The following is a 20,667-nucleotide window of genomic DNA, read 5'->3' on the forward strand; positions in this document are numbered from 1 at the left end:
CTTTCTATCATATCGTTAAAACCATGCATAAGGAAAGTGGTAATACGCATTCAAAAGTTTTCAAATTATAACCAGCTCCAAACAAAACTGTCAGTAGGCCTACTCATTTTTGTACACTGTAAAAAATCTAAAGATATGAAAGATAAATGTAAATGTGTAAATGTTTTATAGGCATCAGTATACTAAGTTCAGCCATCCCTTCCTTTTAAACACCCATAAGGAAAAGGTTTCCTTGACATTTTCTTTTTTCGTGATTTAAACCAATGATTGAAATCAATTGATTCAAATCCAACAACCATGGTTTCAAGTACCACACGTTCATGTTTATCGGGAATACATTAAAACACTTTCACGTATACTGACTGCGTTCTGTTGCGGACATAACACTGTGTGAGTCGCACTTTGTGTCTTATACAAGTGAAATGACTTAACCCAAAAAAAAGGCTGATAAGTTCACAGTCAAATTGTTTGGAGCATTGATTTATTTTGGAATCTACGTGTCATATCAATTAAATGTTGTTTATTGCCATATATGAACATATTATTACCTACCTCAATGTAATCGTAATGCGTTTTGGTAGTGCCTTTAACCAATGTAAATAATGCCAGTATTCGTGTACTTCTATGAAATTGTCTTTCGTTGTTGATTAGAGCAGTGTTGCCTTGGTGAGCGATAACACCGCTTATCTCATAACCCCACGGAACAGTCACTTCCGCGCAATAATAATGGACATGTACTGACCCATGTGTGTGGGTTAACACGTGTTTTGCTCGACTGTTCGGCGGTGAAGGGTCCGAGTCCGGAGCTCAGACTCGAGGCATTAGCACCGACGGACAGGCCCAGTGTGATGAAACGACGAGGTGTATGACCCGAAGGGATATATTATATAAATATATATACAATATGCACATGAGTCATCCTGGACCGCCGGGCTGGGCAGTCATGGACGTCAGTCGTGACATGTAATCTATCACAGCTGAGGTCTCGTAGTCTCGTCACAATATACACGGGGATGTGTTTAGAAACGCTGTTTTGATTTTTGTCGTACAGATTGCCGAGCCATCTTTTGCTATTTCGACCAAGAAAGCCATATAAATCGAATGGACAAAGGATAGTTCTACGTTCTTGATTTACACGTATATAAGAACTCGTCTGAGTAGAGTGCAGCAACATCGCTGTTTCGGTCAAGTTCGGTCATTCGAAGCTTTTCTCGGTGGCAATTGCGTTACTTGTCTTTCAGTTCTTTTAAGAAAAAAAAAAGAAGTCTCTCTTGGGTTGAACAGATGCATAGAAAAGTTTTAAATGAAATTAATCCCACTTCCTGTTACAGGACATGGTGGGCGCAGATTTATTTCTTGTTTCAACATTTTGGCCGTGTCATTTCCTGATGTTGTCACAGTCTAGTTCATGCCATACGCATTCCACAATGTGCCATTGAATCATACACCCCCATATACCCGAGTCAGGACGTGTGAGAAACATGAAAACAGCGAACTTGGACCGACAGGGTAGTTCAGAAAAAGTAAACCCAAGTTTAAGGTGATTGTTCACCCACATCCTTCAATCCAGAGAATTTGTATTTAACTAGCTTTGATGAGTAGTGACTTATCCACGGGACTTTCTTACCTTCAGCTTCTGTCACATGCGTGTTATCGTTTTGCTCGGTCATTCTTATGTGCAATGAAGCTCTTGTGGGGAAAAAACCCGGTTTTGTACATGTACATGCCATATGTAATAGGCGATATCTTGGAACCCGATTAAGCTAGACCTACCATTGTTTCAGGATTATCGCTGAGCACCCCAGTCATCAGCACGAGGCAAATACAAATTCTCAGGATTGAAGGATGTAGGGTGAACAGTCACCTTAACCTTGGGTTTACTTTTTCTTTTGAACCACCCTGTACTTCTGGATTGGTCTGTGTATGAAGAAAATAAGGCAGGCATGCTTGCCAGGGGACAACTACGATCAGGTGTGTCAGATGCATTCCCAGTTCTCCTGACATCAGTGTATACCGCATTCATCAACACCCTGACTGTAATATTATGTCGCCACGTAGGGGCCCACAGAGCGGCCGGCAAATTCCCTGATCTGGCCACTGTGATCTGACCAATGTGTATTTTTGGCTCTCGTAATGAATAATGCAAGAATAGCAAAATCAGTCTCCTGCCACCATTATCCTTCATACCATTGAACTTATGAATAGGGGACCCATTAACTAAAGGTTTATAGCGCGTGATGCCGAGCGCCCATCAGTAAATTACACTACTTCGGTACTAGTACTAACTCCAACACCCTAGGGTATGTGGGATATTATGTTAATTTTGAAGGATTGAATCAGGACAGGTGGTTTTCACTCCCAAACAATTTGTATTTGCGTAATGTTCTGTAATGTAAGTGAGCTTACTGAATTCCGCAGACTTTACACTGAGAAATAAAAACCAGGCATAGGCCTGTCAAACGAGAAAAGGATTCCGCCCAGATGATACAATTCTATGTTTGTGGCATAAATATGTTTTTCCAGTCCACCCTTCCTTACAAAGAGCAGTTGTGTCAGGGTGTATTGGCGGTCAGACAACGATTCAAGTTGACAGAAAAGGAACGTAATTTCCAGGTGCGTTTTTCCATAATATCTTTACAACAGACCCTGTCTTGTGCGGCATCATGGAGGGGGCTGTCGGACAGGGAAGATACGTGGGCTGTAACTCGCACTCTATTATACACTCACCCTATTTTGTCACACGTCGCCTCTGTTTGCGTGGAATCTACGGGCTTAACTGGTAAGAACAGTTCCCAGTAGAGTGTGTTGAAATACAAGTAGTGAAGTTTGATCACGCTGACGCTGCTCTTGGTTACTTCTCGAGAGAGGGAAAGAGAGACGCCAGGCAACAACCTTAAAATCATCTTGGTTCTCGTCTCTTTGTTAGCTCTGGGTACATGTAGCATTCGAGGGCGGGAGAGGGGGGCGGGCATGTCCCCAAAGCTTGTGGAACCTTACCCCTAGCAAGGTTTGAAAAAGGTTGCATGAAGGAAGTCCCAACTTTTTAGCTCTGCAAACAGATTGGACCCCCCCCCAAAAAAAAGTTGGTTCTGGATCCGCCCTTGGTAGGCGCTAGTCTTTAATACATGTCAGTTTGTTTACCCGAATCTGCAATGAAACCCACTGTCATGAGGAAGTTAAGAATGCACGGCAGGCTTACATTCCATGCACACAAAATCTTTGAATACGTAAAGGTCAAGCTCGTTGAAGCCCTTGCAGCTGTGAACCTGAAGAACAAACAGCCCACGTCTGGTCCTTGTACTCGGGCAGCGAAAGTCGTCTTTTCATATCGCTTATCACGTGGTGTTTTCTTAGGGATATGGGAACCGAATGTTATGTTCCCACGTTTGGTCCCATCAAAACTATCAAATTTGGTATACACTGGAGAAACTTTGTGATTTGCCACGCGGTGGTTCTAAGAGTGGGTTTATATTGACTTGCTATCTGCACTGGACTGGTCTTTTTCGTGTTTGGACAGTTGTGGGATAACCACTCGTTACAAGAAACTAGAGATCGCTTGCTCTGACGGGACGAAGGTCGTGATAGAGGAAGACTGGTGCCGATAGGGGAGTGCTTTGCTGCGCGGCGAGACACTGCCGAGGGGAGCACGCGTGGTGGGCCCGGGCTGGGACCTGCCATACGGGGCATCGGCGCTCCCCCACGGCTCGGTCGAGCCAGCCCCTCTCGGCTCCTCATCGCCGAGATTTGAGCTAGAGCCCTTCAAGACACTCCTAGTGCTTATCTACGCCGTGCTAGTTTGCTTCGTGACGGCTTTCACCCTGACCTACACCCACGATCGCGCGCCCGACTTAGCCGTCAGCCCACCCCTCCCCGATGTCGTCTTCGATTTGGTGCCTCGGATCGAATCGGCGTTCCTGGCCAGCGAAATATGTCTCATTAGCCTGCTTGCTGCCAATCTGATCAATATGAGTTTCCACAAGCACAGGTGAGATGCAGCAGTCAACGCTGAGTTGATTTCTGCGGCCGGATTTGCATGGTGAAAATGAGCCCGATTTTCTCAGTCTGAGCCAGTGCTCTGTCGTCCAACCCGTCACAAGTGACCGCAAGTTAATCACAAGTCAATGAGTCGTAAGCCAAGTCGCAAGTTGTTCAGAATGAGCTGTGACAGAAGCTTTCATTGGTCATTATTCACTCTATTACCCACGACTGGTCTTGTCAATGTGACTTAAGACCTGACTTGGAAACGGACTTGTAGTGGTCTTGGCCTCAACACTTGCAGGTTCAGTCACAAAATTGAACCCACGCTCAAACTTATATCTTGCAGATTATTATTAGATAGGTTACTTGTTGTGACTGAACCGGAAAGTCAGCCAGTGGAGCGAACAGTAGTGTTGTAGTCGGACCATCACAAGACCAGGCACAAGACCAGACACAAGATCAGACACAAGACCAGACACACTGTCAGACACAAGACCATGCGCAAGACCAGTCACAAGTAGCAGGGTGAACAATGACAAAGGAATACATTTGTTGCAGTTCATTTGAACGGCTTGTGACTGGAATTCAGACCAGAGGTCTTGTGGAGGTCTCAGGTGGTCTCGACTACAACACTGCGTATATGACTGCCAGATAGCGTGAATGTGGTGTGGATTAATGCAGCAAATGAGCAAGGTAATTTTCCCTATTCCATAATACCTAGTTTTTTTTTAATAGACAAATCTAAAGTCACACAGAGTTGGCGCTACAGAGCTTCTGATACACGGATGATTATTTTAACTTTAAGTACTAGTGCATAAAATTTTTTGAAGCCTGCAAACGTGCAGTACTGAATGTTCAGTAGTCAGGTCTTATAGCGGTTTTCTACGGTGTGATTACATGTACTAGAAAAGGGTTCGGGGCACCGCACAAGAAGGCTTTTATGAAATACTACCCATGAGGCGTACTGTGTATGTGTGTTACCTAACTGTGTCTTGATAACAACGTGGAAATTCGCTGTAATCACAACTGGAGAAGATTACACCTTGCTTTGTAATTGGAGGGAACACAACCGTCGATTTTTCGCAATTTGTTTCATAGTCTTGCTGTTTGACTCATTATCATTCGGAGTCGGTGCCGAGTGTCAGCGCTCACTCGGGGGTGTCGCGTGCGGGCAGTAGCAGCCCCTATGCGCATGGAGCTTACCTACTGGAACACGAATGACAAAATTCGTTAGTCCGTAGAACCTCCAGTCAGGAGGAGGCCAGTGAACTACCAAGAAAGACCTCAGTCGGGTCTGTCCACATCGGCGTTGGCCTCTTGCTTGACTTGGGCAACAGACCCTCGATTGAAATTGGGATCAGATCTTAGAAACCTGCTTTTTGGAATAATGATGCCAATTCCTTTTGTGCCGTTTGCGGGATTGCTCAATGTGTTGGATACACCTTGTAAATCAATGCTTTTAGAGATCGCTATCTTAACAGGCGCAAGGGGTACGAAACTTATAGCCGGGTCGTTTGCGTTTTTCCGGCAGAATTTCCATGATGCTGTTGGCATGGAAAGCTAAAACAATCGCGTCGCCGCGTTGGACAGTTTGTTGTGCTATCACATGTAAGAATTAACGAAAATTAGACGCGACTTGCCACTGTAATAAGCCATGTTTCGACCCAAGCGTACAAAGGGCTTAAGAAGACAGGCCCGTCTTCAGACAGCATGTCATCCGTACCCGAGTCCGTCGGACTCACCCACTTGCGCCCAGCGATGAGATTCTTTTGAAGGGACGGGGGGGGGGGGTAGAACTCCTAGTTCGATGAAGAACTACCGTTTGGTTTGACTGAGCTGCCATATCTTCCGGTATTCTTAAGCAGTGAGTGTGTGACATTGGGTGCAGACCAGTAAATAAGCTGCCATAGACAACAGTGATATATACCCCCATTTCAAAAAATCAGGAAAAATACAAGTTTCTCAGGTGTTGAAGACACATATGGAATTAAAACTCACTTAGTCTACCGGCACTCGTCTTTCATTTTCCTAACACTTTTCAGTGGCTTAACCGATGACCTTTGAAGATATTTTTTTCTCTAGGGAAACATCACCTTTCGAACAAGTCATGAGGCCCATCGCCATTTTGAAAATTGACACCTACAATCCATTGCAAAAGAGAGCAATTTGGAGGGCGCTTTTGGTCCGAAACTTTCAGAAATACCGGGCAGTCCAGCTGGTAGATTCCATCCCCCTTCTTTTATAACCACGTACCACGAAATGCTCCAATAGCAGAGAATTTGACAGCTCACAAATCGTGATTCGGTCCCACAGGCAATTCGGGACCTATTCACTGGCCTGCAACTATAAACGGGCTCCGTTTCTGTGACGGATGCACCTTTCAATCTTTCGTCAGCAGTCGTATTTAGACATAAGAGACGGTGCATTTATTTTCTTCTAGCTTCAGTTTAATTCCCATCGTAACTTCAATAAGTGGAAGGCGAAGGTGATCCAGACTTGTCCAAGTAAACACAAGCATTCAAAATTAAGTTAGTTCTTATTTTCATAAAAGGGTACTCCTCAGCGTATTCCAGTGCCCAGCGCTGTCGGCATCTCCTTTACAACAAAAAATAGTGCGCCCTTGTATCAAACTAGATCAAGTGATCAGACGGGAAAGTGGTATATAAATAAGCCTTCTTTGGTGAGTGAAATTTGAATCAAATCTGGTGCACCGAGTTATCTGATTGCACATTAACATATCAATCTGAATTCCCCATACTAAAAAAAACTGTTGCTATGCCTCGTGGTTCGGGCAAGCTTTTGCATAGTGACCACCCTCTCTAGAAATAGACTGGTTCCGTTGTGCCCTTCTTATCCATTGAAGACAATATATCAATGCAAGGCGGCTCCTGTGTAACGAAGCAAACGCTTGCCCCAGATCACGTGGTACAGCTACGGTGCCTTTAGTATGGAGAATTCATATTGTTATGTTCACCTGAATGTGAAGAACTCAGTGTAGCCTACCAGATTGTATTCAAATGTAACTTATTCAGTTTCGCTCGTGTCTATTATTAGGACGTCAATTTGGACCACCCAAAGCGTTGTAAGTTTCACCGTTCATGTTCACAATAGTCAATATACCGTGTTTCCTCACACTACTTTCTTGGACCGCAGTGTTCATGTGTGATGTACAGCTTCAGTCCCTATCCGCAGAGCACTACATGCATAAACTGGTCTAAGCTTTGTAAATGAATACCCAAAGCGTGATCTTTCCATAGGGCTGTATGGAAAGTGAATGTAGCTGTATGGATCAGTCGCAAACACGAAAGTTTACTGAATGTGCGTGTGTCCTATTTCGAGATCAAAATGTCGGCCGAACGGAAGCTTTCAAATGCTACGTGACAGATCTATATATTTCGGGTATTGTATCTGCAGGATATTCGTTGAATGCGGTCACGTATCTGTGTTTGATCGCACGAAACCACTAGTATTCCAATCTGTGTTTTCGTTTAGTCGCAAGTAATAACGTGGTGATAACATTCTGTGAGGTATTGCAGGTTAACGCGTCCCTTATCACTCGCCCTTTCACGGGGTCCAGCATTATGGGGGGGGGAGATTACCTGATTCCGAATCAGGCACTGATGTTCACACGTTGCGTCAAAGAAGTCATTATACAGTATTGGATCTAAACTTAAGCGAAAGGGTGCAAGGTTCCGAACAGGTGAAAATTCAATTGTGGGACTGTCACCAGAAGAAGGGAAACCTACTTAAAAACTCCACAGGCCATCGATGTGCACGTCTCGGGCTACTGTAGCCTGACGGGGATGCAAGTGTCACAGAACAACACGTTATACTTGATTGTGGCAGTTTTAAAAAACAAATTGTTCGCACATGACTAAACTAGCGGCGACACAAGGGGATCCCTTTCCAGGAAATGATGTCATGATGTATAGTTTGTAGTTGCGGGCAACATCTTTAGATTGAGTTAGAATTTCAAAAAAATGGGGGCACAAAATTCATCCTATTACAAATGGACCAACTTCCTCTTACCGTACACCGGAATCGACTTTTAAATAGAATGAAAAACGTGTTCAACATGTGCGACTTCCCGCTTTAGATTGAATGTCAAAGTGGCATGTAGATCAGAAGTGAAACATATTTAAAGTGACATTTAAATTGCTGGTAATGCGGGGGTGTATTCCGTTGGTACTTTACATTATATTATTGAATATTCTGGTCTTGTTATCTTATCTGTGGCCAAAGTACATTTTTTGAGCGACGGTGCTCGTATAATGCATACTTCATGTCACGGGTGCGTCGACCCTTAAAAAATGAGTCCAACAAATTTTCATATTTGAAAGAGAATATTCTCGGTAGTTTTTCACCTGTTTAGTCTGGGTTGGTTGATGAGCAACACATACATGTACATTATTTTCCTCACAGAGGAGAGGTTTCGAATATTAAATGTTCTGACCTGCATTCCCCTATGACAGTGACGAGAGTGTAACCTAGGTTATAGATGTTTGTGAAAGGCGAGTTGAAGCACAGCTGTGCTACACTGACGCCCTGACGACTCACGGACTTTCGACTTCGGACTTGTTCTTAACCTAAATTCAGCTGAACCCATCTGAAATACTCTGTGCTCCTGACCGAGATTGGTTCACTCTGCGATGTATGTTTGATTAATGTTGTATCTTTATCTGTCATCTTTATGAGATTCAGAAGGGCTCTTTGTGACGCACCTCTGTCTTTTAATATAAGGCCGAGCGAGTGCATGAACCTGGCTAACGACCCGAAGCGTGATTCAGGTCATCTCGCAGTTTTATGGTGAGTCACCGAAGAAATCATAGGAGAAAATGCACAGATGAACAACCGCATTCACCAATGTCTTAATAAGGACACTGAAGGTATAGCACCGATAAAGAGGTTTAATGACCACGAGGCTTTCCTATATATTTCTCCAGACATGCATCTGCACAGCTATACGTGTTTCTGAATGCGTATCTCCCGAACTTAAAGATGTTGTCGTGTGACGTTGTTTTTTCTTACGAAAGCCCAGGAGTGCCATCAAGTAAACATTTTCCAATAGTGATGTACATTTTTTTACCAAGTTCGTTTTTTTATGAAGTATATTTTTTCAACTTCGTTTTTACGAGATATTTTTCCAAAGTTCGTTTGTTGGAAATAAACATCCCCAAGTTCGTTCTTATGAAATCTATATTTACAAACATTGTTTGTATTTTTGGACACAAATCGTTTTTAAGAGTCATGTTTTTCCAAGTTCGGTTTTAGGAGAATTTTTAAAGTTCGTTTTTATGAGTTGTATTTTTGGAAGTTTGTTTTAGTAAGAAATAGATTTAAATATGGAAATGTATATCTCCTGAATATTAACTTGAATAAAATATATCTAATAAAACAAACTTCTTCAAAAATATACCGTACCTCGTAAAAACATTTGCTTCAAAATGTTTCTACATTATAGATGTCAGGGAAACTAACTGGAGAATGTATGTCTCAAACAAACGAACTTTGGAAAAAGTATCGCGTGAAAACGAAGTTAAACAAATATACTTCCTTAAAACAAACTCGGAAAAATATATTTCACTTGTTGAAAAGTTTTTAAAAATTCTTGATGGCAATACAGAGCTTTCGTATCTTGCAGACATAAAGGCGACTGTGAAAATCTATTGCTGAGCAGAACTGTTGCAGTTATTTCTCTGTCTGAGTGCGATTTATTTGAACGGTGGTACTCATCCAAGATGGGGGGGGGAGTTAAATGACGCGCGTACTTGATCAAAACTGATCAGGTTTCGGTTCCTCACGAGAGCCTTGAGGAATGGATGGTGTGCCAACTTACGAAATGTCTGGTCGTTCTTATCAGGCACTGAAACATTGTTCAGAAATCTATTACGGTACGCTCTTTTTGAAAGTTTGTCAGCCCGATTTTTGTAAAGGCGTGGGAAGTTAATAATCCAACAGTATGCATGGGCGTAAATCCAGGGGCGGGGTTGATGTATGTATCCCTGCCACTATTTTTTAGGTGGGGGTGGATTATTGAATCAACCCCGCCACATTTTTGTGGTGAGCAAAAAATTTAAGTGGATTGTGAAGACGTTTGGAGACTTCCAACGACTAAAATGCATTCAGTAGGTCCATATGTATCACTCAAACAATGGAGAACAATTTAAGAAAAAAAACACCCATAAATATGCCATTTTGAATACAAATGTGCATTAACAACATGAACATCGACCTCTATACTGTCATATTGTGCCACCCCCCCCCTTTTCGATTTTCCTGTTATCTCCCACCTTTTTCCATTCCCCATCCCCACCCCCCAATTTCCAGCACAAATTTACGCCTAACAACCCGATTATTGTACACCCATGCAGTGAAGTTTGCTAATCAGGAAACCTCTGCAAATTTCAATTCGAGCAGAATGTTCATTCATCACCAAACGTCAGGCGTTAGCCAAGGTGTTACATGCTACGTGCACACTGTGCAAGCGGCCCTGCATCAGTAATTGCCACTTCTAGGGGATAAAACCGTGGGGACAATTTGGCTAGATATTTTTTTTTTGGCTAACTGAATTTCACCGCCTTGAAGAGCGGACCTGTATTAGACGGAGAAGAAAAAGAAGAAGACAAGACAAGTTCAGCAAAGACTTTTAGCGGTGCAAAATTGTGTGGCGGCAACGACCCTTTGCATTTGGTCGAGACAAAATCCTGTTCATCCTCGGAATTCCTTTCCGCATGCGTCCATTCACACATTAAGTTCATGCATTCATATCCGTCCACTAGGCGCTCGCATTTTACAGGCAGTACCGGGGGGGGGGGTAGTGGGAATAGTTTGTCGACCCCGTAACCTGATCCACAAGATGAGTAGACGTTGGCTAAGTCGGGACCTATTGAGTCTCACATCACAGAGATCAGTGGTAAAGGCCCCACTTTAAAAAAAAATGGAAAAGTACACGTTTCTCAGGTGTTCAAGGCATACATCATATTGAAGCTCAGTTTTCTTCCAATCCTCCTTAGTGGCGTAACCAATGACTTTTCAAGATGTTTTTATCCACAAGATGATCACCACAATAACTCTCGAAGCCCACTGCCATTTTGAAAATTGATGCCTACGCTACATTTCAAAGCACACATCGCATTGACTCACCGCTCACGTACTCATCTTTCATGACTTGAAGATATTTATCTCTAGAGATGATCACCCCAGAAAATAGTCAAAGCTCATCTCCATTTTGAAAATTGAAACCCATTGCAAAATAGGACAATTTAAATGGCCCCGTTTTAGCCATGTTTTCTGAAATACAAGCTAGCGGTCCAGCACAAAGCTTTCATCATTTTTTTGTAACGAAGCACCCGCTTCATATGTCACAAAATGCTCTATTTAGCAGAGAATTTGACCAGATGCGAATCGTGAGTGATTTGATCTTCACTGGTAATTAACTGCGGGCTTCGTCGTTGTGTTCAATATCTCCATTGTTGCTGGCAGACAACCCAATTACAGGTAGGCCTAATACATTTGGACCTCAGTATTCGATCGTTTGAATGAGTTCACGGAGGAATGTTCTGTCATCGATATCCACTGTACACTTACCTGTAAAACATATAGGCTTACGCGCGCGTAAATCAAACTTCATTAAGTCCATTAGCTTCATACGTATATGCTCTCGATGAAGTCGAAGATCACGGGTAACATTAAATCAAAGGTGACAAATTATAAACAACTGACCGAGTGCTATTTAAACCACTCTTGTGACGTCATCCTATTCAGTAAAGTGTCGATTAACTGTACATTCTTAAAAAGAATGTAGAGTTTTGACATTCTTGAAAACTGGTAGATCAAACTCGACTTGATAGACACAGAAAAAACACTTGTGACATTCAATATACGGGCGATTCACTATAGCGCGCCACCAAGAGTTTGCAACACGTTGGCCAATCATAACGCGCGAAATTTGTCGACCCTTTCCAAACGCGCACTGGGTCGACAATTTTCGCGCACTGTGATTGGCTAACGCGTTGCAAACTCTTGGTGGCGCACTATTGTGAAACGGCCGTATTACACGTCAAACACGGTTGAGAAACGCTCTCAAATTTAAAGTAGATTGTTTTAGACATTCGATACGGTTAACATGCAAATTTTTAGATTTGACACGGTAACATTTTTTGTCCAGATTAGCGATTTTCATTTAAACCGAACCGCTCCTTACATTGCAATATATAATTTTTTAATGTTTCTCCTTCATTTTTAAATTCTTTTTTCATTTTAGTTTCATTTTTACGTATCCCTTCGATTTTAGTTTAATTTAATCTTTTTTTCATTTTAATTTAGATTTATATTCCAATTGTTAGGTATATTTTTTATTATTTATCATTTTTCTTTGTGTTTTTATTTTAAAATTCACATTTAGCCACTTTACTTTCGGTTAAACCTCAGTTTTAACTCTTTCTATGTTATTTAAACAATTTTTAAAAACAACTTCAACTATCACAATTCATGTACAATTTTTACAGATTAATTTATTGTTTAGAAACTTAAGTGTGATAAAAATGAATAAATAATAACTTCCCAGATGAATGAGATGATATCTCAAATACATGTATTTTCCAAACGAAAAAAATTCTTTTGGGGACTGAAGGATTTCAAAGAGGAAGCATGTACATGTACTTCCAAGGTTGTGAACATAATCATCATTTAAAGAGACAGTGAACTGTAGTTTTCAAATCAGTCACTCGAGAAATTAACTTGCTCGTTGGTGGTGTAAAAGGTTCACAGCTCCGTACAGTCATGTCCTTTACTAACTTACATGTAGCATATTTCCGTATCTATCAATCCATTTGGACCGTAAGATAGTTTGTGTCTGCGTGTAACTTCGTGTAAAGCATGTACAATACTGTGTTTGTGAATGAAAAATAGTTGTGCACCCAGACGAGGAGTTCCTCGACGGCTTGGGACAGGAATGAAGGTTTTTATGTACATGCAAATGTCATAGCTAGCCAACGCTGGACGAATGATAGAATTCATCTCGCGGCTCTCAAAGCATAAGAAAAGCCCTTTTGTTCTTTTGTACGAGATAGACAATAATAGTAGGGGAGGAACTTGGTTTGAGATGAAAGCGCCGAGCCCACGTGAATCAACGTTTCTCCTTATCATAAACAATATTATGTGTGTTCCTTCAGCAAGTTAACGTCGGATTTTCTTACCCGAAAAAGCTGCAGGGGCGTTTTTTTTTTACTCGTAAATTCTTCTGCCTTGCAATTGCACTTTGACCTAACCAACGAGCTACATGTTTAAAAAGGTTGAATAGCTCCACGACCCAACCAAGCACGGCGACTTAATCACGTCAATCGCAGAAATGAAAACAGAATTCTTAAACAAGTGTACATTCTCCGGAAATCATATAGGCCTACTAAAGTTTGGGGTGCGTAACATTCTATCCTTAGCTGAAATGTTTTCAACGAAAGGTGAACAAAAAGGTCATTTCCGGGGAGGGGAATAATACTTTTTCGTTAGAGAAACTTGTTTCCTCTGTAGTTTGGTTGCATGTTGACGGTGTAACCATTTGTTGTTTGTATTTGTTGGTTTGTGTTTACCAGCTGCACATACAGGAAAATCGTTTCTGTTTTTTCTTCGCCGTTTGTTGTTTGGCGTCGCCTATAATCTATTCACTCAGCAATTTTCCAGATTAAAATTTGTCAACGATGCATAGATTCTGTGCTCCATCTAGCCATGCCATTTTCTATCAAGGGTCCATCGATGAACTGTCAACCGACAGACCTGTAAAAATGTAAACTTTATGCTTGACTTTTTGTTTTCATTTAATATTGCCGTAGCATGTACCGCGTGTTCCATTCGAAGGCAGCCTGTATTGGGGGTCTTCCTTATGGCTTCAAGCATCATGATGTCATTTGGGGTGCGTTCGAGCGAGCTACTGGCGTTAACACGAGTATACCCCTGAGCGCTCAACCGGCTGGAGCACAACCTCAGGGCCAGCGAGAGTATCTCGGGGGGGGGGGGGAGGGGAAGGGGATACTCCTGTACCCGAGTGTAATGCGCATGCGTCCTCCTCGTGTTAACAGGAGTAACCGCGCGAACGCACCCTTGAAGTGGAAATTCGTCATCCCTATTTCAACTTGACGGACGGTGTTTGTGAGGCTGATTATGGCTGTCGTTTTCGGCCTGATCCAATAAACGGTGCGTAGTAATAATAGGCCTATCAAGGTATAATTGCTCCATCGCAGGAGGCATTACCATCCGATAGAGCTGAAATAACACGTTACCGCCAAGTTGCCATCTATTTCTGGTCTTAAATCATGGCCAACTGATTCCGTGAACCGCCATCTCGACATGAAAGTTTATCCAATAAAAACAACTGACCAAATTGTTGTGGAAAAGCATGCTGGTTATAAGACTAGGCCTACTCTCTCTATGAAATTATTATCTCTAGCAAGCTGTCATTTTTAAGAATATGGGAGGAGGTCACTTCCACCAATGCCCGAGACGTTCAAAATTGCCATTAGAAGCGCGCGCAAGCGTTGATAGACCTTAAATTTGTGAGATCAATGCGTTGATCTCCATTTTAAAGACTGGAGAAGACACGCCTACGCATGGTGAGGATTCAGAAAACGTGCAGCTGGCGGTGAGGGTTTGCGGGTTTTACGCATGCGTATTTTACAACAGTTGCGATGTCGTATCAATTAATCTTGGAGGTTAATTGCACCATGAAACGTCTTAGCTCAGAAAAAACTTTAACAAAGATGTTCGAGGGATAGAACGAAAACAAGGGGTATATGTTTGAATTTTGATAGATATGGCAGACGCCATGGCAGATTAATGAGCTCGAATGGTCGCACTGTCTGTGGGGTGTTTTCTATTCGTATTATTCCTGAAAAATTCAGATCAGTATGAATCAAATTCCTTCCCGGATAAATACAGTTGAATGAATTTACTCAATGAATAAGTGCAAATCTTAGTAGTTAGGTTTAAATTTACAAATGACCGTCTGAAATATCACTTATGAGCAAAAGTGGTTTCAAAAACTGAATGATTAATTTGTCCTTTATTACCCCCGGATTTCAACGGAAAAATCTCCCAGAAAGCCACGATTTGTGTTTGTCAGATTTGCAGACGCTTTAAACTCAAATCACGTGACAGACGATTTGCTATGAGTGACAGAATGTTTCTTTGGGGCTGAGATGTAACCAACTGAGCCAGACGGAGAGCTGACGTTTGTTGAATGAAGTTGCAAACAAGGAAATTCAAAGTCAACGCAACGAAAGAAATGATTTCGAAATTCGTCTCCGTTCTCACTGGAAACTGACTTTTGTATGCCAGAAAGTCAAGTTGTTAGCTCAGTTTTGATTAATAAGTGAATGCGGTAAAAATGGCAGTAAGTTTTTAATTTGGCTGTTGCAGTTTTAGCTGCGCGCATTTTGTGGTCACTGAAAAGGTTCTCACACTTCCGTGTGAAACATGTCGGTTTTCAATAACATTTATTCAATACATGAATGAATCATTTTCTTTTTATTTTTGGCATGTTTCCGGGAGGGAGGCCGAGGGTCTAGCCCATACCATGAGAAAAAGGTTATGTCAGTAATCAATTTTGACCAGAAATGCACAGCATATATACAACACCGCATTGTTTGTGCACAAACAATGCACGATGTCCTATCCAGTCTTACTAAACTACATCAGGTTTTCTCTTATAGGCACACTTCTTTAGATAAGGTTATTTTGTTGCCCAAAAGAAACTTAATGACGAACGACGGACTGTACCTTTAATTAACGAATGTACCTTTAATACTGGCGTTTCACAGTAGTGCGCCTCCAAGAGATTGCAACGCGCTGACCAATCACAGTGCGCGAAATTTGTCGACCCAATGCGTGTTTGGAAAGGGTCGACAGATTTCGCGCTTTGTGATTGATCAACGCGTTGCAAAGTCTTGCAGGCGCACTATTGTGAATCGCCCGTATTTTATATTGTTGTTCAAATGGTACAGACCATTGGATTGCGCTAAATGTAAACAATACCACCACGTGTGGACCGCCTTGACCACGGTGATCACATTTATTCCTACGGGCAGCTTTAACCACGTATAAATGCATGCTTGACTAGTTCATCTTGAATAAGTAGATTACCATCCCAGCACTGTGAACTCATAATGATCACAACACATCGCGCTCCAGCACGATCGTGACATCACAGGAAAAGGTCTATAGTTACTTTCACAGTGGCTCCCTGTTCATTGGCCTCTCACTGGTTCATATGTCATCATTGCGAAACATTTTTTTATGGCGCGCATCTGATAATAATGGCGCTGGCCGCCGTTTCAGACTCGCCGGGCTGTATAATCATACCCCTAGGGCTGCAACGCAAAGTGATATGTGCTCAAGGTCTGGAAACCATATCCCATCAGGTTTGTACAGTGAAAAACTGCCTGGGTTAACCCATTTTAACCCATGGAAGGGTGAAAACTGCAACTACCCAAATATGGGCTGTGTTAACCCAACTTTTGGTTGAGACTTACCCTCTGTTTCAGTTTTCACCCTGAAAATTAGTGGATATTAACCTCTGTTTGGTTAAAACTACCCGGAAATTTATTTCAATCACCCAAGTCGGGTTGAAACAACCTAAACTATTGGGTAGTTGCAGTTTTTCTCCCTCGCTTGGGTTAAAATTTAACCCAGACAAATTTTCAGTGTAGGCCGACATGTACATGTACACCCGCTCCTGTTTGTGCTGGGCACCAGTATGGCTTTGTTCCGACACGATATTTTTTCTGCTGATAGCGAGTCAACCAAATGGAAAATGACATTTGTGTGTTTTACAGATAATTTTCACTTCCCCAAATGTGTGAGTCGTGGTTTAGAATTCGTGTCTACATGATATTATTTAATCTGTGGACATTAAAAATTATGTTTACATCTTAAAGTTTGAGGGTAAGGCATCTTGAACCTGACGTCTTTATTATACACGAAGAAAAAGTATTCCAAGCCAGAATGTCGGTTAACTTTTATTTGTTATGTCTTCCCCCGACACTGTCGAAGCGACAAACGGAAAAAAGGGCCCAGACAAGGTTTTTTGCATTGTGCTGAACGGTGGACCTATATTAACCACGAGTCAGCTTACAGATGCCCACGTCAGTTAGTGAAAGACTACCCCTTTATGATAATGCGAACGGCGCGGTATGTTGAGAACAACACGCGAGTTCATTTTAGGGCAGACCGTAAGTTCAACCATAATCCTTACGCGATTTCCGGACCGTGGTGACATTCAAGCCAACAAGTAGCATATGCACAGCGTATAACGTATAGAACATTTCCGCTTTGCTTTTAAAATGGATTTAGGGGTTGGTGAGAGGCGGTTAAATATTTTTTTGGAGGAAGGGCAGGTCGTGTTGAAGAGAGTTTCGGGATGGGAGGGAAGCCATTTGTAGGAATTGTTTGCCTTATTTTTCTGTCTTCTAAACAGTGGAAGTATGTCAAGAATATTTAATCAAGCACTAGGTCCTTTTTTTATTGAAGGGGTCATTCTTCCATGTTCATTCTTTGGCTTTCATGCAAAAGGTCGCCATCGAGCGCGTAAGACAGGAGACTTCGAAGCGACCGTCGTGTACGTGTGATGCGAATTACCATGGAGATTCCAGTGAATCATGTACAAGGCATGTACATGGATATCTACATGAACTGTACATCACATAGTTATGCTCGCGTCTAGACACGCATTGCTTTGGTCTTGCTCGGCCAGGTTATAAATAATGCGCCGCAGTTAATGTGTATAGTGCATCAACCCTAGTGGCCAGTTCTTGTTGCACGTGGCTACATCTTGTACTACGCACGAGTATGTGGGGGAACCAGCGAGCCTCACACGGTAAAATCAACGTGTAGGGCTGACACACTTTTTGTTACCCACTTTTTAACAAGCTTAACCGCGACATGTTTATTGAAATGTGTTTGGGAATGTATTTAAATACAAAACGCGCTTCCGAGAGCAGATGTTCAGCTTTTGGAAATTCGCTTGGTATTTAAACGCATAACAAGGAACATGTCGTGGGTTAAACGTTGTCAGGTATAGGTTTACCCCCTCATTATGCACGATTAAAACCTTTTGCCCCTTCGAAGTGTATCTAAGCCAAGGGCAGTTTCCGGGTCGGCTGCGGAGATCAGTCAGGATTGCTGTATCGATTGCCAGTCATGGATTATGGACATTGTTGGCATCTTAAGTTCAAGTGAACTTGTGATTTTAATTGTGTTACAGCGACAGATGATGAATTGGCCTCCACGGTTGCCACTGAAAATATCGATTAATGTTGCTTTGTTTCACTTGGACTGAAAAATCTTGTCAAGGTATTTCTTATGTCTGTCTCTGTCTCATTAGCAAGGTATCCCATGTTGGTGTCATTGTTCAAAGCCTCGCAAATGCTGAGTTTGTAACATAATGACAATGGCTTAATAATTCTTAATCATTGAAATCTCTTGTAATCGAGGGTCGAGTTGATCATTTCAAGAATGAGCATTTGGTCGGACAGGGATTCTACTTTAAAACTAGCCCATTGTCTACTTGTGTTGTGATCGATTTGCGCCAACTCATAACCGTGCATAACGGATACTTCCTTGTAGTGGAGAGAGGATTTCTGTTTCACATCACTCGTTTTTCCTGGAGGGATAAATTCCCATTTCTTTTCTCGGTCTTAATCCGTATTTTTCGACGGAATGATTCAAGATGTGCATGTGTCGTGTGAATGGAGATCGGGTGATGGCGCTCTTTAATAAATGTTGGCGGGGAAACCCAAACAAAATTTGGTGAAAATCTTGACTGTATTTGCATTATTTACCCCACGTAAGCAGTCTGTTGAACGGCTCATGTCCTGATATTGTTAGCGGCTAATGAACTTAATTGAAGCGAGCCAATTTGGTTCGAATCAGGAAATGAATACTTAATGAGCCAGATCGGTATGTCATCAAGGCTAGGCAAGGTCGTTCAGGAACCGTAGCGCATACGTGAATTGGCATAGCTGCACAGACGGGACAGACCATGGCGCGCACGCGCAGAGCTTGCTGTTCCCGAATGACCCCGGACGCGCTTCAGTTTGGGCATGCGCTGTTTGAAGACCAAACTAGCTCTTTCAAAAGAAACCAACAGTATCTTGGGTTTCTCTTTTTTGATTGGTCAGGTTAATCATCTTGCGGAGGTTCCTCTTTATTGTCGGATTGGCTTATTCTATGCGATGTGTGACGATGATCGTGACGTCACTATCCGTGGCAGGATACCACGTCCATTGTGGCAAGAAGGTAATGCAACTGGGCCTGCATCACACCTCAGTCTTTAAAAGGTTGTCGTGATGGATCATTTCTTACTCTCGCTTTTTCAGCAACTGAATTCTCTTTCCCAGTGTACGAAAACTATTTGACACATTTTGAGTTAAACGTAGTGAAAAACAAACAAACAAATAAACAAACAACCCCCCCAAAAAACGCCTTTGAACCATTTAAAGTTGTACATGTACATGCTTTTTTGGACACTGCAGGATTTTCGTGACGTCATTGTTTTCAATCCAAGTCATGGATGCACACAAAATAACTTTTAAAAATTACAAAAGAGATATGGGAGGTAGGACTAGGCCTAGGATAATTGTTGATGTCTCATTTGTCTTTCGGAATTTTTGTTTCAGATGTTTGACAGCGTGTGGAGCAAACTAGGACGCGCTGTGGCGCCCTCCATCGGGCTGGGAATGACAGTGACGGGTCAGAGGGACGAAATGTGCGGCGATTACATGTACAGTGGGCACACGGTCTCCATAATGGCGGCTTGCCTCTTTTTCACTGAGTGTAAGGCTACGTACGAATTTGTGGTCTATGTTGCGGTCTTTGTCCATAGCAACTACGCAGGGACAAGCCAACATTAGACTAGGTAGACGTAGTCACAATGATGCAAGCCTATTTCAGACACGATCTAAGTCTACCTAACTATCTCGTGGGCGTTTTCTTTTCGCCGCGAAATACCGTTTGCTGGTACCCGGTCCGAAATACATGTAATGTGCATTGCAGCATGCGCAGGCAGTAAGTTCGAGCGAGGACTGTCGTTAGCTTGTGCTTAGTTTGAGAGTTGCCGTGGACCTGTCGATGCGTCCACTACTCGGCCACTGACGATCACTCACTCACCTTGCCAACATTTTGCACTCTGGCGGGCATGAGCCTCCTGCGCCTCAATTATACAGCGCGAGTGATACCAAGAACCCACTCAGGCGGAACGCTTTCTTGCTCATGCCAGAAAGAACCAGATCTAAATGCCTCACTCTCATTAAGCTTTCAATGCGGGTGTTTACAAGACAATACCGCGTTCTGAAGGCTAGCCATCACCGAAAAAAAACGTACAGCAAATACAAGTTGCAAAATAAAAAGATCGTACATCAAATACAAGTTGCGAAATACTTGAACAATCAGACTTGGCCTTTGAAAAATAGTTTTTGACTAAAGAAAGTCTCAGTGGGAACTTGCAAACAAACGCTATCTATACAGTCTTGATAACGTTCCGTTAATAATCGTTGTTTCAGGTTAAGATCACTTCACAGCGGATGAAAACAATTCAAATTAAGATTAATGGCATTAAACGTATCATCGTTGCTTGACCATTTGTTTACTTTTACGGCGGGGCTTGGGTAAGGATAATCAAAATCGGAGAGGGATTGTAATGTG

The 20,667-nt window shown here is 42.3% G+C and overlaps 1 protein-coding gene across 2 annotated transcripts in view; it reads left to right on the plus strand.

The window, feature by feature from the left end:
- The window catches only part of LOC110977596 (sphingomyelin synthase-related protein 1-like), a 31,416-nt gene that overhangs the window by 2,992 nt on the left and 7,757 nt on the right, over positions 1–20,667 (plus strand). Inside the window, exons 2-4 of one of the 2 annotated variants that reach the window (XM_087149124.1) lie at positions 8,680–8,784; positions 19,146–19,263; positions 19,644–19,800. In XM_087149124.1, coding sequence (XP_087005250.1) covers positions 8,680–8,784; positions 19,146–19,263; positions 19,644–19,800 — 380 coding nt within the window. The remainder of the gene's footprint in view (positions 1–8,679; positions 8,785–19,145; positions 19,264–19,643; positions 19,801–20,667) is intronic. The other variant, XM_022231860.2, reaches the window with a different exon arrangement.

Source organism: Acanthaster planci, linkage group LG19, assembly GCF_054643075.1.
Source record: "Acanthaster planci isolate LZ-2023a linkage group LG19, COTS_SCS, whole genome shotgun sequence".
NCBI lineage: Eukaryota > Metazoa > Echinodermata > Asteroidea > Valvatida > Acanthasteridae > Acanthaster > Acanthaster planci.